At 46.4% G+C, this 22,336-nt stretch overlaps 1 protein-coding gene across 4 annotated transcripts in view; it reads right to left on the bottom strand.

Annotated features, from left to right (window-relative positions):
• Window positions 1-1,396: 1,396 nt before the first annotated feature.
• TULP4 (TUB like protein 4) overlaps window positions 1,397-22,336 on the bottom strand; it is a 309,012-nt gene continuing 288,072 nt past the window's right edge. For 3 of the 4 annotated variants that reach the window (XM_064292782.1, XM_064292784.1, XM_064292786.1), the window contains 3 exons: window positions 19,194-19,337; window positions 11,015-13,736; window positions 9,373-9,451 (listed from right to left, as the gene is read on the bottom strand). In XM_064292782.1, the coding sequence (XP_064148852.1) occupies window positions 9,448-9,451; window positions 11,015-13,736; window positions 19,194-19,337 (2,870 nt within the window). In that variant the 3' untranslated portion in view covers window positions 9,373-9,447. Of the gene's footprint in view, window positions 9,452-11,014; window positions 13,737-19,193; window positions 19,338-22,336 lie in introns of all 4 variants that reach the window. The other variant, XM_064292791.1, reaches the window with a different exon arrangement.

Below are 22,336 nucleotides of genomic sequence, written 5' to 3'. Positions count from 1 at the left end.
AACAGAATGCAAGCTTTTCAAAGGAAGTTTGCAGCAGGAAAGGGGTTTGTAAGAGTTCCTTCCAGGGCTTTAAAAAAATCACTTCTGGAAACAACTCACACTGAACCGTCCAAGAGCCGAACAACGTAGTTGACGATGGGGGGTGATCACAGACATGGAATGGATTCTCGGTGCTGACCCAGATACTCTGGGACTGTGGTGGCGTTGGTGGGCTTTTTTTGGCTTGTTTTTGACCAGGTGTCCTTGCTACCTCCTTGAAGTGATGACGATGTAGCTGTTGTTAGCTGCCACCAGGTCAGCCCCCGACTCACGGGGACCCCATGCACAACAGGATCGGACCGTTGTGACCCATAGGGCTTTCATGGGCTGATTTTCAGAATAGATTACCAGGCCCTTTTTCCTAGTCCCTCCTAGTCTGGACGCTCTGCTGAAACCTGTTCAGCATCATAGCTGCACGCAAGCCTCCAACGACAGACAGGTAGCGGCTGTGCGTGAGGTTCATCTGCCCAGACTTGAACCTGGGTCTCCTGTATGGAGGGTGAAAACTCCACTGCTAAACGCCACTGCCTTCTAAGTGACGAGGATACAGTGAATATTCACTGGAAGTTCACAGACTTCCATAGTCAAAGGAGATCTATTTTGATTCTTACACACAATTCAGGTCAGGAACTCTGTCCAACTATTATTACTAGTCTTCAATCGTTACTATTCGTTAAAGCAGGGTTAGGGTCCTATGGTTATTTTCACACTTAATGCATAAGGAGAATTTGTTAGTGCTGACAGTGGCTTTTGGTTCCTGTTGCCTAAAACCTAAGTGACCACATGGCTATTTTTATCTCTGACGAAACCAAAAGGGTAGTTCTGTATGTAAACGCGCACCTGCGTGACTGCGCGTACAGACGAGCCGCCCCCCTCCCACCCCCACACTCCGGCCCCCGCCCCGTGGCTGCAGGGGTTCTGGGTGGGTGGGGAGGCTCACTAAAGGTGAATTAGTATGAACAACAATTAACAGTTATATTACCACCTATAGTTCATTTTTTTTATAGTTCAATTGCTTAAAACCTGGTTTTACGTTTCCTACAGAGTAATATTAAGAAGGTGTCACTGTATTTAGCACCTGTGATCTCCCAGGTGTCACAAAGACACATCCTTAACATGGTCTCCTCTAAAAAGAAAAAAAAGCAACTCAAACTAGCTCTTCTGGAAGAGAGCACAATATCTGGTCTCTCTGAAACCACACAGTGAGGATAAGGCCCTTGGGGTCTTGGGAACTTTGGACGTGACCCAGAGATGTGAAAAGCAATGGAAAAGGTGGAAGTGACGGCGGAGAGCGGTGATGTCTTCTCCAAGGACTCAATAAGACTCACATCTGGATTCTACACACAAGTCATTGATCTTTTTTCTTTTTGCTCTGCAAAATTTTATTAAGCAATAGCTGGACGACTCTTACAACTTCAAATCATCAAGAAAAAAAAAATAAGGAGATTAATCCATCTCAACAAAGACGGAAAGAAATTTGGACAAGCGACATCATTTTGAATGCAAACCATGAATGCCTTCTAGAATACCTCTTGTACAATCTCATACACAAAATACATAAGGAGAGAGGCAAGTAAGAGCTCATTAAAATGCAATAGGGCGTCTCAACAGTTCTTTCTTAGGAAGTAAAACAAAGCAGGATGCTGAATTAAAGAAAAAAAAAAAAAGCCCCACGACATTACAGGAGCTGGGTGCACGGGACAGCGCGCGTTGTGTTCACGGCTGGACAAGGACATGCTGGTGGTCTGATTTGGTCTGGGACCTGCGCACCACATACCTGCACTCACATTAAAAAAAAGAAAAAAAAAAGGGAAAAAGAAAAAGCCAGTAGTAATAAACTCAGAAATTATGTTCAAATTTACAGTACCAAAATAATGCATTTATAAACCAACGCAAAAACACCCCTTTGGTAAATAATACAGTGCCTTTTTCAGTCAAACGCATAGCCCCTGCTTTTCTACAACAGACGTTCTTTTTCTTTATCTACAATAAACAAAGAGATCTTAAAACCCCACCCCTCCCCTTAAAAAGAATTTGTAAACAGAAAATATAGGTACAAGTTACAAGAAAATTGCACAAAGCCAAAGAAAATGAAAACAAAACCAGCCACCACCCTTCAACATTTCATCAGCCAGAGATGATACACAACTGAGTTATGCACTCTTACAAAACCCCAGAACTCAAACATTTTTGACACATTGTATCTCAAGTAACTGGGTCAACAACCATTGCCCTGGCCAAGGGCAGGATGACCCAGCAGGTACACATGGGCTCCTCCCCACAGTGGGTGGGTGAATACTGCTCCTTTCAAGAACCCTTTTGGATATGAAGACAGTGTTAACACTGCAGACCACACAAAGGAACTCAAGTAAGCCTAGATTTTTATTTCTTTGTTCTTGGTTGAACCCATTCTCTGGTTTTTAGGGTGAATGGTAACTTACTTTAGTGCTGTTCAAAAGGACATCCACTGAGCAGGGCATGCTCAGAGGGAGACTCCTTGGTCTACTCTGGGATCAGTGCTTTGGTGTAATTTTATGAAAACCACCAAGGTTCAAATGTGTTCACTTCTAGAAACGAACCTTCTAAAGACATTATTTTAAGTGTACTAATTCTGTTTAGTAGATAGCTCATTAACAAAGGAAAATAACTATTTCTATATGTTTGAAAAGTGGAATGATGAAAACTGGAGATCTTGGACTGCTGGGACTAGAAAGAGTTTAGAAGACTGTCCCCTTCGTTTTACGGATGGACAAACGGAGGCCTGGTCAACCTCAGGGGCTTCCCTCCAACTTCGTGGCAGAGTAGGCTCCACCTTGGGGTCTCCCGACTTCCTGGTACGTGGTTCCAAGAGGGACATGTTTTTCCATGGCTTCACGGGACCCTCTACAAGGGAAAACTCCTTGATTTACATCATAACTTCCTGGACTCCCATTTTTTTTCAGGCTATACACTAAATGGGTGGACTGCACCCGAATCTGTGCCTTTGATACGGTCAGGATTAAAGCAAGTTTAAAACTGGTTTCTAGGTTTGTTAATAGATAACGTCCCTCAGAAAGTAATAGATTCTTTTAAAACATAAAAAAAAAAATTTTTTTTTTTTTTTTTTTTTTTTTTTTAATACAGCTACAGTAATCAAAACAGCCTGGCACTGGTATAACAGACACACAGACCAATGGTATAGAATTGAGAGTCCAGAAATAAACCCACATATCCATGGTCAACTGATTTTTGACAAGGGTGCTAAGTCCATTTGATAGGGAAAGAAGAGTCTTCGCAATAAATGCTGCTGGGAAAATTGGATTTGCACAAGCAGAAATGTGAAACTGGATCCAGGCCTTATGCCATATACAAAAACAAAGTCAAACTGGATTAAGGACCTAAATGTGCAAACTAAAACCATAAAATTCTTAGATGAACAAGCAGGGGCCTGTCTTTCAACAATGGATTATCTAATAACAAAAACACAAACAACAAAGGACAAAATAAATAAATGCGACTTCATAAAAATTAAAAACTTTTGTTCATCAAACAACTTTACCAAAAAAGTGAAAAGAGGCTACCGACTGGGAGAATATCTTTGGAAACCATGTATCTGACAAGAATCTAATAAACAAAATATATATAAAACTTCCACGACTTAACAACAAAAAGACAAATAACCAAGTCATAAAATGGACAAAGAACTTGAATAGACATTTCATCAAAGAGGACATTCAAATGGCCACCAAATGTACGAAAAGATGCTCAGTGTCATTAGCCATCAGAGAGATGCAAATCAAAACCACAATGAGATATCATTTCGCTACCACTAGGATGGCTAAGATAAAAAAACAAAACAAAGAAAACCCAGAAAATAACAAATGTTGGCAAGGATGTGGGGAAATTGGAACACTTATCCATTGCTGGTGGGAATGCAAAATGATACAGCTATTCTGGAAAACAGTGTGGCGGTTCCTCAAAAAATTAAAAGTAGAATGACCATATGAGCCAGAATTCCACTCTTAGGTATATACCCAAAAGACTTGAAAGCAGAGACTCAAAAGGAGACTTGTATACCAATGTTCACTGCAGCACTATTTATAATAGCCAAAAGGTGGAAACAACCGAATGCCCATCAACAGATGAATGGATAAACAAAATGTCATACATACACAGGAATACTACTCAGTCAGTAGGAGAAATGAAGTCTCGATACATGCTACAGTATGGATGGAGCTTGAAAACATTATGCTGAGCGAAATAAGCCAATCACAAAAGGACAAATATTGTATGACCTCACTTTTTTTTTTTTTCACTTACATAAAAAGACAGGAAAAGGCAAATGTATAGAGACCAAAGTTTATTAGTGGTTAGGGGCAGAAGGGAGGGGGGAAACGTTGATGGAAAAATCACACTGATTAAGGGTAGCGCTGCACAGCCGAATTTTGTAATTGCCCTCAATAAGTTGTACCCCTGTAAAAAGTTGAATTGGCAAAGTTGTGTGACAGATACACTTAAAACAACAACAAAAGAGTAGCTGCTGAGGCTGCTTCTGTACAACCAAACACCTCATGGGATTTGGTTCCTCGGTTTGGAGGTTTAGGGTTATCGTTTCGTGGTCATCCCAGTTAACTGGTCTAATAACAGGTTTAGTGCTTCTGTTCTGCCTCCCAGTTTGTAGTGCAGTGCCTGGGGTCTTAAGAGCTTGCAAGCTGCCATCCAAGGCACAACAATTGGTCTCTATTCACCTGGAGCAACAGAGCAAGGAGAGCCAGGAATAGGAGGAGCATATGGAATGTGTGGCTAATTGCCTCCATGAACAACTGCCTCCTTTGCCATGAGTCCAGAAGAACTGGATAGTGTCTCGCTACCATTACTGAACATTTGATCAGATTCCATAGAAGAATACTGATCAAAAGGCAGAAAATACAAAACAGAATTTCAAATTGTCATGGACTCTAGACTTTATTCTGGAGCCATGGAGGGTAGATCAACCCCTGAAACTATGGCCCTGAGATAATCTTTAAACCTTAAACCAAAAATATCCCCTGAAGTCATCTTAAAACTGAATAGTTTAGCCTGACTAGTAAAAAAAGTCTGCTTTGGGTATTATGCTTTTTAAACTATCTGGGATCAAATTGACAACAGCAACTCCTAAGATTAGACAGGAACCTTAAGAGGCAGTAAGTTTACATCAATGAGGGAAGAACAACTCAGAAAAGGAGGGTGAGGATGGTTGCACAACTTGAGGGATGCACAACTCAAAGTCACTAAATTGTACATGTGGAAACTGCTGAATCTGTGTATGTTTTGCTGTGTATATTCTCAAAAACAAAAAAATAAGTAAAATTTAGAGGGAAAAAAGATTATGGCCTAGGAAACCCTATGGGGCAGTTCTACTCTGTTATATAGGGTTGCTATCAGTCGGAACTGACTCGACGGCACCCAACAGCAAACAGGATCAAGAGGGACATAAAATTTAAATGTTCAAAATGCCTTGCTTTCTTCCCCTTCATGGAAGGCAGGGCGTTATCTGAGGAAATTAGAAGGAAACACGGTTTCCATTTCCTTGCTAAAGCAAAAAAACCAAACCCAGTGGCGTCGAGTCGATTCCAACTCATAGTGACCCTATAGAACAGAGTAAAACTGCCCCACAGAGTTTCCAAGGAGTGCCTGGCGGATTCGAACCGCCAACCCTTTGGTTAGCAAACGTGGCACTTAACCACTACACCACTAGAGTTTTCCATTTCTTTGCTGCAGGATTTTAAGTGTCAGTTATCTTACAAGATTAATCTGATGACCATGGCTTTATAGCTTTAACTTTGTATTAAAGCATCACATGAAGACAAATGTACTTATTAAAAAAAAAAAGTCATAGATTCTTTATCTAGACTAGATAGATTCTTTAAGTAGTGGAGTTTTTACTAGACTTATGGATTTAAATTTAGAGATTCAATGAGGTACTTCATATTCATAAACTGCTATTAATTAACATGAACTATTTAGAATTGTGCTGTTTAAAATACTGGCTTTAGTAGTATTTAATAAATTGAGACTGGTTAAATGAAAGGAATTTTTATCCTGTAATGTGGATATTTTCACCAAAAAAGAATAAAGAAAAAAAAAAGGGGAGGAGGGGCAGGGGACTACAAAAAGTAAATGAACAAACAAACAAAGGCCTTTTGCATCTGATGGTTGAATCTAAAACTGTTGGAAGAAAAACTAAGTATTAAATATAAGTAAATGGCCAAGACTCTTCCTGGAAAAAAAAGAAAAGTTCCCACCATTAACTTAGAAGACACCACATTACAAGTGCAACAGGCACCAATTTAAGTCCTGTTTTGGTAAATGAGATTATTTCCGGTCCCTCAGAGCAGACAAGTGGCTTGTGGCTTCCTCAGGTTCCTGTGGGTCCAGACACTGAACACCCCAACACCAAATGAAACCTTTTTTCTCCATGTTGAGAAAATGCCTCTTAGGGTGAGCTAAGAATTTAGTTTTTGTTGTTCAGTGCTGTCAAGTCCATTCTGACCCATAGCGACTCCACGTGACAGAGTAGAACTGCCCCATAGAGTTTCCTTCGCTATGATCTTTACAGAGCAGATCACCAGGTCTTTTCTCCTGCAGAAAGGCTGGTGGGTTCGAACCGCCAACCTTTCAGTTAGCAGTCGAGCACTTGACCGTTGTATCACTAGGGCTCCTTAAGAATTTGTGAAGTTTAAACAACAACAACAAAAAAGAATTCAGTGAGTTAATTATTTGCTACAAATATCTACTTTTACTTCATACTGGTATCTGTAGCTGTGTTTCCAAGGATTGCCTCCGATTTTGCCCTTATTAAGAAAAGTTCTAAAACGTATCCTTTCATGGTCTTTTCCCTCAAAAATCCACCAGAACTTAAACACCTGAAGCACAACACTCGACAGCCCTTCCTTCACCACTCACATCCTAATACACTTCCCCCTCTTTCCTCATCATCCGTTATTTATAATTAAACCTAAAAACTTCAGAAGAAAGGGAAATATTATTTTAGGATTGGTATCTCAAAGAAATCTCCTTTGCATACAATCAATACCACAAAATACGAAATAATATTTTAACACATTAATAGGATGTTTTTCCCAACTAGAAAAAGCGACAAATTGTCCAGCGAAAAACCTTCTATCAACATCCTCTTTATTTCTTGCAGCAAAGCACACTGCTACCAAATAAGTCATTACAAAGATACTATTTTTCTAAATAAATAATAAAATGGGCATAACTCACCAATATATAGTAACAAAATAACTCCTAAAAACACTATTAAAAGCAAAGATAAATAACTTGGACAAAACGGGATTGCATTTAAATTATTTTAGAAATAAGCTGTAACCATTATTGCACAACTAATAAGCACTGAAACACCACATCCAGCTACAGAAATGCATATAAAATCATTAGATAATTCTGAATACATTGCTAAGTTCTTTCTGGAAGAATTTACCCACCCAAAATCAGGTTCAATGGTTTGCAATATAAAATGGGAGCCTGGTATTCGCTGGCAGACATCCTTCATCTATTTACAAATTGCATCAGGGTTTCATCGGGGTCTGGGGAGATGCTGAGTGAACTCATCTTGAGCTGGGCCAGTTTCTTTCCTAATTTTTATGCCATAATATTTTGTCGTGCTCAAAAACCATAACAGGGAATTTTGAAAAACATCTACTTTGAAAATGCTTTTTGCAGCATTGTCGGCCCATCTGTTCGCAAACACAATCTAGGACCCCCAGCCAGTAGAGGGCGTTGTGCTCTTACCCTAAGCAATGCCACAACTAAATGACTGAAAAAAAATGAACAGGGTCTTGTTTTTAGGTTCGAATACCGCCCAAGGTGTCTTCCTGAGGAGGGGGAAGGGTGGAAGGCATTCTAGGTAGATTTTTTTTTTTTGCAGTTAACAAAGAGTAAGGTGGTAGGTCAACCAACTACCTTAAGTACTAGAATTTTACCAATTCTCCCCAGTGGTTTATTTCTTCAGTAAACAGTCTGTACAGTTTATTATTTTTTCCCTAGAGAAGACCACAGAACTTTTGTCAGGAATTTGGCCACACTCCTATCTTTTAATACCCTGGTAAACTCTTAAATTTTTTTTTTTTTTTGTTACTCTTTCTCATCCAATGGAAAACATTTTTAGTCAACTGGATTTTAATGTGGCCTAGAGGAGAAAAGGAGAATTTTCAAATCCAGTATGGCCAACATTTTTAGAAAGAGAAAGTGGGGCTCTAATACCATAGCATCTTCTTTCTCTTTAGCTATTTTTTTTTAATAGCTAAAGAGAAAGAAGATGCTATGGTAGCATTTCCAGGGAGAAAATGAAAAGCAGGGCGGGAATACGGGCTGTCTCTCAGCAAGCGGCACCCAGGGAGTTACCCCACGCCTGGGTCTCTGCATTTCTGTCTCTCTACCTTCTCCCTAAGTCAGCCATTCTGAATGACCATCGTTGAGCCTATGGAGCCTTAATGTACTATAAAACCAGTGAAGTCCTCCATTGTAAACATCCTCAGCAGAGGAGCGGAGCCCTTGTACTATTTCAAGTCACACTGTCTGGGTCACCCAGGTGTCATGGAGCACTGTGTACAGGTAAGGATGTGCAGGAGCCCCTACTCACCCACCGTCCCCTCCCCTACGTCACCAAGGAGCAAATCGTACTTATACCCGGTAAAGTAATAATAAAAAAAAGTAATAGCACCCCTTAAAGAGCCGACTCTTATTGTTCAAACACAGTGCATTTGCCAAACACCCTTCATTAATCAAGTCGCCTTTTGGGGAGTAAACAGACTGTGTGTGAGTTAAACGCTGTCCCCTAGGAGAACCTGTATCATCAGGATTTTTGGTTGTGTTTTTTAAAAAGCTTCTTGTTTGACACTAGTGGTGATGTTGGAGGAGTCATAAAAGCAAGAATGAGAAATAACACATGCCCCCATCTCTAAACGAATAGCAGACAGTAGGAAACTCACCTAATTCTAAAGGCCCCACTTCCCCGGCAGCGTAGCGTACGTAAGCACGCCCCATGGAACCATTACCACGAGCCAAGCTACTGTATTTTGTTTTTGTTTAAAAAGAAAGAAAAAAGGAAGAAGACAATATAAAGACAACAAAAGCCCAGATTAACAATGACTCAAGGCAGCGCCCTCTGCTGGCCCGGCTGGTGGTTCCAGTTTTGCGGTTCTCTCCTGGGCCTCCCGGGCCTGTGGTTCCCGGCGGGCTCCTCCAGCACCTCCTGAGTAGACCTCTTCGCAACGGTGCTCTGCTGCGCCCCTCTCCTCCTGCACAGGCCTGTTCACTTGAGGCGCTGAGTCACGTTGGCCAGGGCCACCGCAAAGGCCTGCACCGCTGAGAAGGGGCACTGGAAGTCCAGGATGTAGGCGTTGCCGTCAATCCTGCCAAACTGCATCACCTGGGGTCCGGGGAGGTAAGCAGAGCCATTAAAGAACAGGTGGAACAGGGCAGCCAAACCGTGCACCTCCTCGTGGAAGCAGACAAGGCCATCTATGAGACAGTTTGCCAACAGGAGCTTCTAGATCTAACTGCCCGTTTGTAGGAACTAAGGGGACAGAGGAACATGTTAAATGGCAACAGTGCAGAGACAATGGGCAGAATTCAGAACATGGAAAACTCCACAGTTCAAAAGAGGTGGTTTCTTCACCAAGCAAAAAGAAAGGGAGAAAGGAGAACCTACCCATAGGCTGAGACTTATGAGAGGTATCAGCCGACTGTAACTGTCAAACGTCACTGCTCAGGGAGGGCTTCCAGGCCACACACCTCCTCCCCGTCACATGCCAGCTCCTCACCCAGCTTTGCCTGTCCTCTCAGTACTACTGCCACCATACCACACCAGGCTACGCACACACTCTGTTGTACATCTACGTGTTCATGGTAAGCTCCCATTAAGAGGTAAGCTCCCTGAGGGTAGAGCTCTCATGTTGTCCTCACTGCTGAACCTTCAGCTCTTAGCAGAGTTGGCAAGCTTTCTGTAAAGGGCTGATGACAAACATCTTAGGCTCTGTGGGTCATGGGGTCTTTGCCAAGCTGTTAACTCTGCTTTGAAATGCTATATCAGCCACAGACAATCCTTGGATGTAGGTGGGCTGTGAGTCAATACACGCTGTAGACAGACCAAGTGGCAGGCCACGGTGTGCTGACTCCTGTCTTACAGCACTGCCACCCATACAGCAGGTGCTCAATAAACACTTGCACAGTGAATTACTGGTGGTAAGAATTTAAGTATGACGAGGGAAAGGAATTCCCAGGGTGGCAGAGAAGGGACGCACGGGAACAGCAGCTCTCCAGCCGCACCAGAGCCACTGGGCCAGGCTGGAGCCAGGGGAGCTGGCAGAGGACCTCGCATGCTCAACTGTCCCCGGAGGAGATTCACACTGCGCCAAAGAACTGGGAACTGTCTTAATAACTACACAGAGAAACAAGCATGTAAACACACCAAGGCCATTATTATTGCTAGAGAGAAAGCCACACACAAAAGGAAATGGACTCAAATCTCAGTACACAGCTCGGCTGTGGATGTATTTACTGGCACGACAGGTGTGCAGCGACTACTGAGGTGACTGGGGGGAGGGGGAAGGGAAAGGTCACACCTGTCTGTGCGTGTCGGGGGAGAGAGGAGGTGGTGGTGAATACATCCGGCCCTCACCTTCCTCAGGATGAAGGCGCTATATAATGGTCAAAGCCATCAACACATAGACGTTGGTGGCCTTTGCAAATATGGCGGCAGATGCTAGGAAAAGGTAAATCCCTGCCTCTGGGAGAGCGGGGATCAGGAGTGGGGCGGGGTGGGCCACAGGATGGCTGTTTTACCCTCTATGTCTTGTGAAATTACTTGACTTTAAAATATTACTACATGTGTTCCTGTCATTCTAAATAAAAGGTCGCAAAGAGCACGCTGAAAAGTCTAAGCCCCGTTGGCTCCCCGTCAGAGGCATCAGCTCTTCCCCACATTTCCCACCTGGCCTTGGAGACCTGAGCAGCACAGCCGCGCCCACAGATGTCTGTCAGGATGAGAGCAGAGATCCGGCCTGGGGATACTGAAAACCAGGCGGCCTTGGGTCCCGGCTCCCTTACCTGCCGGCCCTCCAGCTCAATCTGGAAGTTCTTGGCTGACTCCTGGGTCACGCGCCCCCCAAAGTCCAGCTGGTACACCTGGGTGGCCTCGTTCCACAGGGGCTGCTTGTTGGCCATCACGTAGACAAAGCCCTGGCTGCCCAGCCGCCCCTCCTCCTTCTCATTGGCTTTCCGGCACTTGAACTCCTCCAGCTCACTGGCTGTCCTCAGGCTCCGCTTGCTTTTCCAGCCCTTCTTGCTGCCCTGGCTTTGGTTCATCAGCTCATCCCCGCTGATGAACAGCTCTGGCTCGCTCTCTGAGCTGTCCTGGAACTCGTTCGTCTTGTTCAGCTTCTTGGACTTCAGCTGGTCTTTCTGACTCTTCACTTTCTTCTTCTCTCTCCCCAGGCGGGGGCTGGAGATGAGGGAGTTGAAGTCACTCAGCGTCCGGGCCTCCTTCTTCACTTTGCCCTCAGTGATGGCCTGCACACTCCCTTCCTCGGCACGGCTGTCCAAGCGCTTCCGGTTCTTCTTCCCGAACTTTTCTGTCCGCTGGGGGACGGGGCTTTCTGTCAGGGAGAGCACCTCCTGGAAGTTGTCCGCCGTCTCCACCATCACCGCAGTGCCCACGTGGTTCTGCAGGTCGGCAGGCGGTGGAGACATGACGGGCTTCTCCACCACCAGGTGTGGCTTTGGGGGCAGCGTGCCCTGGGGGTTCTGCAAGGGGGGGCACGCGCTGTAGGAGTTCCAGGGGTGCAAGGCAAGGGGTGGCAGCTGTAAGCCGGAGCACGTGCTGCCTCCTGGGTACATGGAGGGCAGGGTGCAGTAGGAAAGGCTGGGTGGGTACCCCGGCTGCAGCACCATGGCCGGCTCCTGCTGTGCAAACTGGGGTGCGGCCAGAGCATCCTTTGGGGAGCAGGGAGCCTGCACCCCCTGCAGTGAGGGGTTGCTATAGCTCCCTGCATATGGCACTCCCACCCCGTAGCCTGTCTGGAAGGTGGCAGTAGGGCTGGCTGGCGACTTGGGGGAGACGAAGGGCACGCGGGACACGTCCAGGTGCTGGCTCTGGCCCATCAGCAGAGGGGACAGTTTTAGGGGGTTGGGCACTGAAGTCTGTGCTGTCCTTTCCTGAGGAACCCAGATGTCCTCGCCCAACACAGGGTCCCACTGGTAAGGGGGCGGCCGCTTCACTGAGGTGATCGCTGCGTCGGTCAGCGGGGGGTGCCGCAGGGGCCTCTCAGCCTGACAGTGCTGGGACAGAGCTTCGTCCTCAGTGAAGGCCGAGTTGATGTAGTCTGTGCGGTCCCGGGAGCTGTCCAAGGGGCTCAGGAGACTATAGGAGGACTGTGAAGTCAAGGGGGACGTACTAGCTGAGTGTGCCAGGGCTGTGCCCAGCTGAGAGCTGGAGCCCGTGCTTGGGTCAGGCCGCCCGCCACTGCCTGCCAAGCCACCTACGAGGCCAGCCCCGAGGCCTGCCACAGTGCCCCCGGCCCCGGTGCCCCCACTGGAGCTGCCCCCACTGCACTGGCTGCAGGTATACAGTGCCGGCGGGGGCCGCGCTGGGAATGGAGGCACCACCATGCTGCTCTTGGGCTTGGGTGGGTGTTGCAGGGTGGCGCGCTGCTGGTCCACCAGCTGGGCCATTTTCAGCGCGGCCTCGCGGTTGTTCCTGCGCAGAGTGGCGTGGATGAGGCTGCTCTCTGGTCTTTGGGTCATGCCCCGACTGTGCACCAACTGGCTGGTAATGTCGGGGTAGGGCGGCGGGTCCCCCGGGGGGATGGAGTAGCGAGGCATGGTCAGCCGGTTCAGGGTGGCGCTAGTGCAGGGCTGCGGGACCTTCTTCTCCGTGGCGGTGATCCGCAGTGTGGCTGAGCTGCCCGGGCCCGGGAGGGTGTAGGTGTTCTGGGCGCAGAGCACCCGTGCCCGTGGCCGGCACACCTCCTCCACGTTGCCGCTGCTGTCGAAGGTGGTGATCCGCTCGTAGCCCAGCGGGGTCTGGTAGTGGGCAGAGGTCGGGTACAGGGAGAAGTCACCCTTCTTCAGGCAGACATCTATTGGAGGCTGTGGCGGCAGCAGTGGGGGAGGAGGGGCCGCCGTGGTGGGGGCGGCTGGGATGATGCCCGGGTAAGGGGGCGGAGGGTTCATCTTATTCACAGGAAGCTCCTGTGGGGCACTGAAGACCACCGCATCTCCCTCGGCCGCCAGTGGCGGGGCTGGCCGCAGGGCCTTGGCTGGCTTCTGGAGGTGCCCGTGGTCGCGGTCCCCGTGGTCCACCAGGGACAACTGCAGCGCTGTGGGCGGGGGTGGTGGCAGGGACAGCGGAGGAGGAGGAGGGTTCTGGATCATTCGGCTCATCTCCACACCCCCGAAGATCACCTGCCCAGGGCTGGAGTACCGGTTGGGGACTGGGTACGGGGTGACCGGGTCGCCGGGGTGCTCTGCCGGCCCTGCGGCTGCGGTCTGGTTGGTCAGGACATCCAGCTGCACATTCTGATTGGCCAGCAGGGACTGCACCAGCCCGATGCTCTGAGTAGGGGACATGGCCTGGGCTGAGCTGTGGATCGGGGCGATGGGGATGTTCACGGTACAGGGTGGGTTGTTCTCAGGGACACCAGATGCTCCTGTCACTGAAAGGAAATGAGAAAGACGAATCGCTTACAAAACAGTGACTTAGGGCCGGGTGACAATAAGCACTACGTCTGCACTCCTCCGGTCCTTCTGCACACAGAATGCGACCGCTACAGCCTGCCTGTGTTTGTCTGGGAAAGCTGTTGACACACGTTATAAAAAGCCTAATATTTCTAGAGGGAGGCATAAGCAATGGGGGAACGCTGCAGGGATGGCCTGGAGTCCCTGGGTGGTATAAACCGCCAACATACTAGGCTGCTAACCACTTCTGGGTAACCTCGAGTTCACCCAGAAGTGCCTCTGAAGAGAGGCCTGGCAGTCTACTTCTGAAAAACCAGCCATCAGAAACCCTATGGAAGGCAGTACTACTCTGACACCCATGGGGCGCCATGAAGACAGGAACTGGAAGCAAACAGAAGGCAGCTGGGACCAGGCAGGGCTGGGCTAGGGTCAACAAGCCTGGGCTTTGGTTCTGTTTTGTTTAGCCCTCTAGCTAAGGCGTTGTCACAGCTCTCCCGTGAACATACCGTTCAACTTCCGAATTTGGTACCACATACCTGAGGTACCCAATCACAAGTAATGTTTAAAGAAGCTTTTTACAGCTGATATTCATGACTCATCTACTCTCTTACGCAAGCTGAGGGCAATGGCACAGTATGGGGCTCCACTGGGGCTCTCAAATGCCTAGGTCCCTGGTGGTACAAACGGGTTATGCTTGGCTACTAACTAAAAGGTTGGTGGTTTGAATCCACCCAGTGGTACCATGGAAGGAAAGCCTGGTGGTCTACTTCTGTAAAGATTACAGTCAAGAAAACCCTATGAAGCAGTTCTACATTGCACACATGGGGTCTCTGTGAGTTGGTATGGACTTGATAGCAACATGTCTAGTTTTTGGTTTAGGGACTGTGTGGTGTGGGAAATGTCATGCAACAGATGTATACCTGAAATCGGTTCATAAACTAAGTTTCTATAAGTACAACCATGTAAAATTTAGTAGAATAAGTGATTAAAAGAATCCTATTGCAAATCCAAGGAGTGCTGGTGGTGCAGTACTTAAGCATTCAGCTATTAACTGAAAGGTTGGTGGTTCGAACCCACCAGCTACTCGGCAGGAGAAAGATGTCGCAGTCTGCTTCCGTAAAGACTTGTTGTTAGGTGCCATTGAGTTGGTTCTGATTCATAATGACACTACGTACAACAGAACAAAACACTGCCTGGTCCTGCGCCATCCCCACAACTGTTGCTATGTTTGGGCCTATTGTCGCAACTACTGTGTAAATCCATCTTGTTGAGGGTCTTCTTTTTCACTGACTTTCTATTTCACCAAGCATGATGTCCTCCATGGACTGGTCCCTCCTGATAACATGTACAAAGTACCTCAGACAAAATCTTGCCATCTTTGCTTCTAAGGAGCATTCTGGCTGTACTTTCAGGACAGATTTGTTCGTTCTTCTGGCAGTCCATGGTATATTCAATATTCTTTGCCAACACCATAATTCAAAGGCATCAATTCTTCTTTGGTCTTCCTTATTCACTGTTTGGCTTTTGCATGCCTATGAGGTGGCTGAAAACACCATGGCTTGGGTCAGGCGCACCTTAGTCTTCAAGGTGACATCTTTGCTCTTCAACAGTTTAAAGAGGTCCTTTGCAGCAGATTTGCCCAATGCAGTATGTCGCTTGATTTCTTGCCTGATTCTTCCACGGGCATTGATTTTGGATCCAAGTAAAATTGAATTCTTGACAACTTCAATCTTTTCTCCATTTATCATGATGTTGCTCATTGGTCCAGTTGTGAGGATTTTTGTTTGCTTTATGTTGAGGTGTAATCCATACTGAAGGCTGTGGTCTTTGATCTTCATTAGTAAGTGCTTCAAGTCCCCTTTCGACAAGCAAGGCTGTGTCATCCGCATACCACAGGATGTTAATGAATCTTCCTCCAATCCTGATGCCCGGTCCTTCTTCATATAGTCCAGGTTCTCAGAGTATTTGCTCAGCATACGGATTGAATAAGCATGGTGAAGGAATACAACCCTGATGCACACTTTTCTGATTTTAAACCACACAGTATCCCCTTGTTCTGTTCAAAGGGCTGCCTCTTGGTCTGTGTACAGATTCTGCATAAGCACAGTTAAGTGTTCTGGCATTCCCATTGTTGGAAATATCATCCGTAATTTGTTAGATCCACACAGCCGAATGCCTTTGCATGTCAATAAAACACAGGTAAACATCTTTCTGGTATTCTCTGCTTTCAGCCAAGATCCATGTAACATCAGCAATGATATCCCTGCTTTCATGTCCTCTTCTGAATCTGGCTTGAATCTCTGGCAGTTCCCTGTCAATGTGCTATCACTTTTGAATGATCTTCAGCAAAATTTTACTTGCGTGTGATTATCAATGATATTGTTTGATAATTTCCACATTCTGTTGGATCGCCCTTCTTTGGAATAGGCACAAATATGGATCTCTTTCAGCTGGTTGGTCAGGTAGCTCTCTTCCAAATTTCTTGGCATAGACAAGTGAGTACCTCCAGCGCTGCATCGGTTTGTTACACATCTTAACTGATATTCCATCAATTCCTGGAGCCTTGTTTTTTATCATTGCCTTCAGTGCAGCTTGGACTTCTTTCTTCTATACCATCAGTACTTGATCATATGCTACCTCCTAAAATGGCTGAACATAAACCAGTTCTTTTTGGTAGTGACTCTGTGTGTTCCTTCCAGCTTCTTTTGATGCTTCCTGTGCCATAAAGATTACGGCCTTAGAAACACTTCGGGGCAGTTCTTCTCTGTCCTATGGGGTCGCTATTAGGCAGAATCGACACGATGGCAACGGATTTGGTCTTTGGTTTATAGCAAATCTGCATTTTGAGTGCAAGATCATTTCCTAACTTATCTGCCTGTAAGCACTTCAAACAGTAGGAAAGGCAGAGCCACCCTGAATAAAACCCTGCACATACAGCCTATCTGTGTAGCGTGGGAGGTTAACAGAGAGTGTATGTGAGACACTGTCTACAGACCATACCCAGGTCCTAGGACACCCCTGCGTCCTGTTCTCTTTAAAGTACCCGTCAAGCTCTCTGGGGACCTGGCTCCACTCTGTAGCTCCTCCCCCAGAGAAAATCTCCTCTAACCAGCATCCTGAAGCGCGGTGCTAAGTGACGTGCGGCAGCTAGCGTAAGACTAGGAACATGACTTAAGAGGCTAATTATAAAGGCTGGCTGGCCTTCCACCAGAAGACCCACAGAATGGGCCAGATAGCTTAGCAGCATTGATGGTTTAGTGACAATTCTTGCCTTCCAAGCAGGTGTCCTGGGTTTGATGCCCCACCAACACACCTCATGTGTAGCCACCACTTGTCTGTCATAGAGGCTTTCATGTTGCTGTGATGCTGAACAGGTTTCAGGGGAGCTTCCAGACTAAGATGGGCTAGGAAGAAAGGCCTGGCAATCTACTTCTGAAAACCAGCCCATGAAAACCCATGGCTCACAAGGGTCTGATCTGTAGCTGATCATGGGGATGGCGCAGGATTGAGCAGTGTTCTGTTCTGTTGTGCATGGGGTTGCTACGAGTCAGGAGCCGACTCAGCAGCAGCTAACAACCACCGCTTGCCCTGGGAGCCTGCAACACACTCTGCCCCTTTGCCATGGTCCTCTAGTGACACCGGCCATTCCCGGTATGTGACGGGAGAGGAACCTGGGTCCTGCCGCAAGTTCGCTGTTCAGATCCCTGTTCTGATGTGCTCTCATCTGTATGGGACGCTGCCGCAGGCATCTTCCCCTCTAGATGGGGAGAAAGTCTGCCGGTTCACTGTTCTTACGTGTAACCCCAAGATACGTTCCCTCCTCTCGTGGGGATGGCAGCCAGCAGCAGCAGCTGAACGTTACTGAGAGCTGTATTAGCTGCATTTTGAGGGGACAGGGTAGGTGTTCTGCAGTACAGAGAGTGAGCTATAAAGCTCCACGATACAGGGCTTCATACTGTGAGTGTCTACGTGGCTGAATAACCCCACTCATCAGGACCTAGTCCATCTGGACCGGTTATCCCACCTGTGAAGGAGAGGTAGCCTGTCAGAACCTACAATGTCACTGCTGGAAAGGATAGCAGAGGTAAGAAATCTGGGCTGAGAGAAGGTAATCCCTGACCCCAAGTTCACAGACCAAGGGAGAAGCAAGATGGGAGAGACTGCAGGGCCCCCCACGTCCCCCACTGGGACCAAAGCACCTCAGTTCATGTGAGGACAGGCAGGCCTGCCACTGGACTCAGAAACAAGGGCCTTCAGAGCCTCACTGAGCTGCAAGCACAGGGGTGTCCACATTTACAGAACTGCAGGTAGACGGTTACTCAGGAAACAAATGCTTTTTCAGGTACCCTCCAGTACTGAGAATAATTGGCAGACTAACTACTAACTGCAAATGAGTCTAATCTATCAATCAAAACAGGACCCCAACAGAAAATGCCTGAATTAGCTTAAGATACCACAGATAGTCTAAAATTTATCAACTGAAATTTTAAAGAGTTGGAACAGATTTTATTTTTAACTCAAGAGACATGCATCGCACAGTGGAAGAAAGGTGCTTACCTGTGAAGGTTGTACACTCGAGAGATGGGGCAGGTTTGGGAAACTGGGCTATTTGCACATCAACCAACAACTAGTTGCCGTTGAGTCAATTCTGACTCATGGTGACCCCGTGTGTGTCAGAGTAGAGCTATGCCCCATACGGTTTTCAATGGCTGACTTTTTGGCAGTAAACTGCCAGACCTTTCTTCCAGGGAACCTCGGGGTGGACTCGAACCTCCAGCCTTTTGGTCAGCAGCTGAGCGCTAACAGCGAGTCAACCGTGTACCCCCCGGTGACTCCTCTCTGGGCACCACAGGTGCCATTCCCTAAGCAAGGGTTGAGGATAAGGGCTGGGCTAAGGTCGAGACTGGGCTTTAGTTTGGGTTTCATTTACTCCTGGCCAGTTCCGGCTCAGTGGTTAAGAGCTTGGGTGCTAACCAAAGGTCGGCAGTTTGAATCCACCAGCTGCTCCTTGGAAACCCTATGGGGTAGTTCTACTCTGTCCTACAGGGTCACTATGAGTTGGAACTGACTCAATGGCAGAGGGTTTTTTTGGGGGGGGTGGGGGTAGGTGGGTTAGTCCTATTAACCAACCTTTATCTGGCACACAACTCAGAGAATCACTATGGGGATAAAATGGGATGGCAGAGGTACTCTGTGAAGATCAGGTGTCACCGCCCTCTTAATTATCCAAGTCCTGGTACCTTCTTTTCGTTAAAAACTGAGGACAACATGCCACCTCTCTCCTGTGACCTGCCAGCACATGTCCCAACCTCACAGGGGTGTTAAGCCTTTTCCAAACCGAGGCAGTGGGCGCAGCTGACACACTGCAACCCTCACCTACTCACCACCGCTGCCCCTGTTCACGACCCATCAGAAGCTGCTGTCTGTGAACATACCTGGTAAATCATCCTCGTCTTCACTGAAAACATTCGGGTTGAAGACAGGCAAATTAATATAGTCCATGGAAATCTTCCGAACTTCTGGGAGATAGATGGTCATCTGCCGTGGCTGGAGATGCAGCAGGCTGGTTTTATAGATGACTGAGGGACAGAAGCAGGGCACGGTTAATAGAGATACGGCAGTGAGGGGCCAAGTGTCAGCAGAGGCACAGGAAGACGGATAGAGGCTGCGGTTTTCCTGCCATTGGAAGACAGATCTGCATGGCCCAGCCAAGAGCCCAAGTGCACGCTTCATCCTGGCCATCTGTCCGGTACAGACGTGGCCACGCCCGCCACGGTGTCGGACTCAGTAACGGAATTCTCGGTCGAGCCCAGCTACTCTGCCAATGGTTTATTTACAGGATCACAAATCTTGAAGGTTAAAAACATATCCGCAGACTTAAATTTGATTCTGGAATGAGCTGGGGCATAGTAAATGTATTTTTAAAAACTCCGTTTGCAATCAGGTGAATAATTTAGTAGAAATTGTTGCAGTAACCACAGTGTCAAACTCAGGGAGGCTCTGGTGACAGAAGACAAGTCGAGGGAGACTGCCACCCCACGTGAGTACAAAGCTGCTCTTACCCAGGAATGAGCGCTTGTCTCCCCAACTTTCAATTTCAATCCTAATTTAACAATCACGACAGAGATAGAAGCCATGTGATTTCTCTACACCCTAAGATTTAATTTGATTGGCAGGGGCATTCAGGAGGTCTAGGCTGCCACTAAAATACTCAGAAGAGACAAAATAAACATAAAATACGACGATTCTAAGTTTCACAGTAGGTTAAAGTCAGGATGAAACTGTCCTGTCAACTTTCTTTTATGTTTACTGCGCCTTCCTGGGAGCTATGCAGACACAGAGGTTCTTTACTTAGGCTTCTTCTTAGTTTTGTTTAGATATACCAAATTCTATCTCCACACTATCACCTTTGCCAGCCGTGTGGCTGCCTGGCCAGTGTTACCGAGCACGGCAGGTCTTCTTCTCTGAGGCATCTTGGTGAGCTTGGTGCTCTGCTGGCCTGGGTGAAGGCGGCTTTTCTGCCCCACAGTCTTCACAAGCTTTACTCATGTGTTTATCTCTCTTGCCACAAAAGAAAGTGAATATACATCTTGGTTTAAGAATTCTGTGTGGCTGAGAGTGCTGTTCTTTGTCATCTATGCTGACAAAGAGCAATAAGATAACATATCTGAGGAGGGATTAAAAAAAAAAAAAATTACATCAGTTGCCTCCAGAGAATAAAACTAGGTGGCTGGGGGCAAGAATGAGAGAGACTTTTTACTGTGTATCTCTTTAAGTCTTTTGAATTTTGTATCAATTTTATATTTAAAAAATTAAGAAATGAAAGATAAAAAAAATGCCATGGGCCAGATCATTCTAACTGAAGGAAAAAAACAATTCAAGATGGGGAACAGTGCTCACTTATAAAGTCCGCTAAGACTGCCATGTGTTGTCTTTGAAAAGATTATTTAATGGGGCACCATATACCTTCTAGAATGCAAGAGTTAATTTCTTTTCTCTAGTAGAATCGAGTGGAAAATTCTTTTGGCTTGACAAATGAATAGTAACTATATAGATCAAAGCACTCTTTCAAAAAAGGTCACGGACAAGGACAATGATTTCATCGCTGTCACACAGAAAGCTTTTGTCCTGGGCACTCGAATTACTCCGACTGGAGCAGTATGTGTCTCATACAGGCACTCCCATTTTAAGATCCTTGTTGGCTCATTTGTAGATTGTCTCAACATCCAAGAAATTAATGGCAAAATGAAAACATCCATTAAGTTAATTCTCACTTCCATTCCTTTTTTCAATATTTACTGTAGGCAGATGGCTAAGTTCTTAGCTTACCGACATGGGGATAATCACGATCTCCAAGCAGTGGTTACTGAAATCAAGCATACACACATCAAGAGCGTGCTGCTGAGCTGGTCGTCAGTTTCCAGGTTGTTGAGAATATTCTGAGCCTTTCTTTGCACTCATGTACAGAGATGGCCTAATGTATCTCCTAAGTCGGCTTCGTGTTTTACCTTTATCCCTCCTTTTCTTTGAGCTGAGAAACCTCACAATGAAAACTCCAAACGCAGCATAATCTCTGAAGATGCTTAGGTAGCAATACTTCTTAACATCTGATGTGCTACAGTCATTTACGATACAGGATCTAATTGTGCACATGTGCTTCTCCAGGTACTGGTCCCTCCTGGTAACGTGTCCAAAGCATGCGAGACAATGTCTTGCTATCTTCACTTCTAAGGAGCATTCTGGCTGTACTTCTTCCAAGAGAGATTTGTTTGTTCTTCTGGCAGTCCATAGTATACTCAATATTCTTCACCAATACCATAATTCAAACGTATCAGTTCTTCTTTGGTCATCATGCTTGGTTGCTTCAGACTCATAGCAACCCTACAGAACAGAGTAGAACTGCCCCATAGGGTTTCCAAGGAATGCCTGGTGGATTTGAACTGCTGACCTTTCGGTCAGCAGCTGTAGCTCCTAACAATTACGCCACCAGGGTTTCCAGTGAAAAAAAGGAAGACCCTCAATAAGATGGAATGATGCAGTGGCTGCAATAATGAGCTCAAACACAGCAATGATTGTGATGATGGCACAAGACCTGGCAATGTTTTGCAGAATCAGGATTTTTCAAAGACAACTTTTAGCAGGTTACCCAGGTACACTGAAGATAGAGTCCATCAGCCATAGGAGAACCCCACCTGCTATGGTGGTAGACATGAACCTGGGAAGAGGAGGAGGTGAGCAGCTCACTCCTTATGCCAAACAGGGGTCCACCCATCAGAATCAAGTTGCTTTAACAAGGATCTTCTGCCACGTTCATGTCTTCATTGTCTCTGAGGCAAACATGACAAGTAATCACTGCTCATTTGGGCAGAAGGACAGATGAGAACACAGCATATCTAAATTCTGGGTCCAGTCCCGCTTTGAGCTCCCTTGGCTTGATTTTCCTCTGTCTCAAACTTGTCACGGACAGCGTATTTCTGTGGTATTTAGAGATGAAATGATCAAGGTTTACCACTAAGAACTGTATGAACAGCCAGCCAGCTTCTCCTTAAAGCCTTCCATACCTTCTTCTTGACTTTCT

This window comes from Loxodonta africana, chromosome 1 (assembly GCF_030014295.1).
Source record: "Loxodonta africana isolate mLoxAfr1 chromosome 1, mLoxAfr1.hap2, whole genome shotgun sequence".
Classification (NCBI taxonomy): Eukaryota; Metazoa; Chordata; class Mammalia; order Proboscidea; family Elephantidae; genus Loxodonta; species Loxodonta africana.
This window is presented reverse-complemented; position numbering and strand designations above follow the sequence as displayed.